Source organism: Gekko japonicus, unplaced genomic scaffold, assembly GCF_001447785.1.
Source record: "Gekko japonicus isolate JY-2015 unplaced genomic scaffold, Gekko_japonicus_V1.1 scaffold3399, whole genome shotgun sequence".
NCBI classification, from domain to species: Eukaryota; Metazoa; Chordata; class Lepidosauria; order Squamata; family Gekkonidae; genus Gekko; species Gekko japonicus.
Window position 1 is genome coordinate 11,498 of NW_015166531.1, and position 4,336 is coordinate 15,833.

The window sequence follows — 4,336 nt, forward strand, 5'->3', positions numbered from 1 at the left end:
AGGGCAAAGAGAGGCGTGACCGCGGCGCAGCTCTTGTGTGAAATCGGTCTGACAGTCAACACCTCCTGCTGATCCCTGGCCCAAAGGACGTCCGCCTAGCCTCGACCAGGGCCAGGGCTTCTTCTGCCCTGGCCCCCACCTGGTGGAACACGCTCCCTATTGAGATCAGGGCCCTGTAAGATCTTATTCAATTCCGCAGGGCCAGCAGGACGGAGCCGTTCCGCCAGGCCTTTGTTGAGGCAGCGGGCGTCCACATATGGGCCTCCCGAGGTTGCAGTCTCCCACCTACTGATAACCGGCCATACCTAGTTACATCAATGGGCCGGATTCTCCCTACAGCAAGCATGACTATTGATTTTATATGTTGTAATGTGTTTTAAATTTTATTGTATTTATCAAAATGTTGTAACTCGCCCTGAGCCCGGTTATGGGATGGGCAGGATATAAATGTGAAGAAATAAAATAAAATAAAATAATTTTTAGAATGTTATTTTTAATTATCCTTGTCTTGAGAAATCTGTTTTAGGCTGAAACGCATCAGCAGAATGCAAATCAAACACTCGTTTTCTAAACTTGTACATTTATACTAATTACCTGTGGGCCGGTGTGTCATTTCAACACACCTGGGCTACCATCATCTTCTCCTGTTGCTCGCTTGAAGCATATGAAGGTCTGTCACTTAGAGGAGGGCAGGGAGCTGTTCCTGTCGGCAGCAGAGGAGGGGACTTGCAATCATGGGTTTAAATTAAGGGCATGAAAGTAACGGCTGGATCATAGAAATTTTTTTTGACAGTAATAGTTGTTCAGCAGTGGAATCGGCTGCCTAGGGAGGTGGTGAGCTCCCCCTCACTAGCAGTCTTCAGGCAGCAGCTGGACAAACCTTTGTCAGGGATGCTCTAGGCTGATCCTGCATTGACCAGGGGGTTAGACTAGATGGCCTGTATGTGTCAGCTATGCTGCCATATGGCCCGGGTTCAGTTTCATGACCCGTGTGCCAGTTGCTGCCGCATTCCTTTCTTTTCGCTTCCCCCCTCGTTATCACGGACCTTGTAGCCTGCCTGTGTAGTGTCTTCCCATCAATTAACCGTGTGACTAGTTTCGTTTCCCAGCCTCGGCTCCAACTGCCCTGGTCCTCCTTCCCACCCGTGGGAGTCAGGCCGATTGGCCCATAGGTGTGTGTGGGGGTACATTTGAATACCCTATATCACTCTCTGCTTTCTGTGTAGTAGTTATTCCTAACAGTGATTATGTTTCTGCGACCATAGTACTAGCAATAAAGTATAACCTTCAAAGAAGCAAGTGCTCCGTTGTTTGACTGTGGGTCCTGACATTCTGTTAGGAATCCCTAAATCCCTACTTCCTCACATCTCTCAAGCTGAGATCAGCGATGATGAGCAGAAAACTGTCCCTAAGACGACAGAGAGTGAGGTTCCTATCACTCAGACCGAGGTACCAGTGACTACCACACCACCGGTGACTGCTCCGAGACTGACCCCAAGTCTAGGGACTGTGCCGAAGATGTCAACAGCCCATTTGTTCCTGACCCTGCGAGGTCTGCAGCAACTGGCTGGGCAATCATATCGGCCGGGGAGTTTGCGGTGGGGCCAATTCAACCCGGACTCAACGGAGAAGACGTACGTCCTCACCCAGGGGCCGCGCAGAGACAGTCGATTTGATATCGGATTCCAATCCGATGCCAGCTTCCAGCCATTCGGGGGGCCCTCAGAGGCGGCCACCGGAGCCTGGATGATGGGCCGCTCGAAAGCGTGCAGCGGCCGCACATCTCAAGAGGTGGAGTTCGATTTGGCCCAATGCCTGGAGGCCATGGAATGAGACAGACTCCAGATGAGACGGGAATTCAAGGACGCGCTCCTGGCCATCCCAGATATGGTAATTAGAGCACTGCGAGCAGAGCGCGAGGCGCAACAACCAGCGCTGGCCCTTCCACCTCCTCAGAAGGCTCGCCCCACCCCAGCGCCCCAAGGGCCGGGACCAGCCGGCCTGCCTGCTGTTCCAGCTCCCAGACCCACTGACAAGCCAGCACCAGTACCCAGACCGGGCAGTCTGAGGGGTCTCATCCTCCACTGCCCAAAGGATCTGATCGAGGCAACCTTTGACGGGGATCTGGAAGAGTCATCCTATTTCGTGGTTCGGGTGACGAAGTTTGTGGAGAAATGGGGACACCTGTTCCCAGATGACAGCAGCTGAGTAGATATAATCGCGGCTTGCTTGAAAGGGGCCGCGGCCACTTGGTACGTGGGCTTACACAACGCGAGGGGCCTGGAGCTGGTGAGTGTGGACACTTTTATGTGGGCGTTGCGTGCCCAGTTAGAAGACCGGAATGCTGGCCCGAAGGCTAGGGCATTCCTTCGTACCCTAAAACAAAGGAAGCGGTCGGTGAGGGAATACTCATCAGAATTTAGACTTCATGTGGCTAAGGTTCGAAATTGGCCGGACCAAGTCTTGGCCGAGCTGTACCAGGTGGGGCTGAATCAAGAGATCCACGAAACGGTCCTGCGCGCTGTGGATCTGATGTCCCTCCTGGCATGGATGCAGGAAGCAGAGAGCGCTGAGGGCTGTCTAAAGACTCTACACCTAGACATCGCTGCAGCAGGAAAAAAGCCAACCCCTCCTCCGACCCAGAAGGGAAAGCCAGTACGACCACCTGAAACGCTCAGGGATCAACGCCTGAAGCAGGGGCTGTGTTTAAGGTGTGGGGAACTTTGCCGCCGACTGCAGCAGATCGAGCCCTGGAAAGCCAGGAAAACTCGAGCCGGCCAAGATGCGGGTGGGAACCCCAGTGAAGAAACCATCAGGCAAGCCGAAATTCGCTAAGGCACTGCAGGCAACCCCGGAGGAAACCAAGGACGGCACCAGCGAGGATGAAAGCCCCAAGCCGGCAGGAAAAGACCAGGTCCTGTTGTGAGAGGTGCGGAGCAGCAGGGCTCGATCCCAGAGGCGGCAAAAGTGGTGAGCAGCTACCCCCCCTCTTTTTTGTGACTGTGACTCTCATGAATCCAGCCAAGGGGACCCACAGCAGAGTAAGGGGCCTCATTGACTCGGGGTGCGGGAAGGACCTCATCAATCCATCTTTAGTGACAGGGCTGGAAGCCACGGTGGTGCGGTTACCCGAACCCCTAATCTTTACTCAAATGGATGGGTCCACGATGAAGGAACCTCGCGATTTCGAGACGGTGCCATTATGGTTGGGGGCGGGGGATCACTGGGAAGAACGCTTGTTCGTGATTACCCCCACAGCCAGGTTCCTGCTATTATTAGGAAGCCCCTGGCTGCATGAGCATGATCCCTACATTCTGTGGGACGAGGGGAAGGTGCAATTCATTTCCCCACGATGCAAGTCGCATCTATGGAACCCGCAGTGGGGTTCCCAGCCAGAAGCCGAAGCCCCCTGTGTTTGCCTGGCCCAAGACGAGTTGATTTCTATTCCCCCTGAATATCGGGACTTGGCCAGAGTCTTCGAAGAGGAAGAAGCAGATGAGCTCCCACCCCATAGGCATTCAGACTGTAGTATCAAATTACAACCGGGTCATAAATTGCCTAAGGGCAATTTATGCAATGGGACCGGCCGAAAAAGATGAACTGCATAAGTTTATCGATAAGAATCTGGCCTGGGGTTTCATCAGACCGGCTTCTTCACAATTTGCAGCCCTCATGCTGTTCCAGAAAAAGAAAGATGTGGGGTTGAGGCTTTGTACTGACTATAGGGGCTTGAATGCTGTTTCGTCTACCAATGCCTACCCCATGCCGCTCATCAAAGACTTGTTGACCGAGGCGTCTAAAGGGAAAATCTTCTCCAAATTGGATCTCCAAGATGCGTACTTCAGAGTTCGCATAAGGGAGGGAGATGAGCACAAGACCACCTTTAATACACCCCTTGGCCAGTTTGAATACCGAGTGATGTCATTCGGCCTCCAGGGGGCTCTGGGAGTATTCATGAATTTGATTAACGAGGTATTGCACAAGCATTTATTCATCAAGGAGGCCCTTGTTTACTTGGACAATATCTTGCTGTATTATTATTATTTATTATTTATTATATTTATATCCCGCCCATCCCGCGAACGGGCTCAGGGCGGCTAACACTGCGGTACGATGTACCTAATGACATACAAAAACATTAAAACTCTATAAATATCATAGACAAATACTTTAAAACATAAATTAACAGTTTCTACTAAAAATATATCCCGCCCATCCCGCGAACGGGCTCAGGGCGGCTAACACTGCGGTACGATGTACCTAATGACATACAAAAACATTAAAACTCTATAAATATCATAGACAAATACTTTAAAACATAAATTAACAGTTTCTA

The 4,336-nt window shown here is 51.6% G+C and overlaps 1 protein-coding gene across 1 annotated transcript in view; it reads left to right on the top strand.

Annotated features, from left to right (window-relative positions):
- Window positions 1-2,782: 2,782 nt before the first annotated feature.
- The window catches only part of LOC107111331 (voltage-dependent R-type calcium channel subunit alpha-1E-like), a 107,456-nt gene continuing 105,902 nt past the window's right edge, over window positions 2,783-4,336 (top strand). The window contains 2 exon segments of the mRNA XM_015412295.1: window positions 2,783-2,914; window positions 3,685-3,836. Of these exon segments, the coding sequence (XP_015267781.1) occupies window positions 2,783-2,914; window positions 3,685-3,836 (284 nt within the window).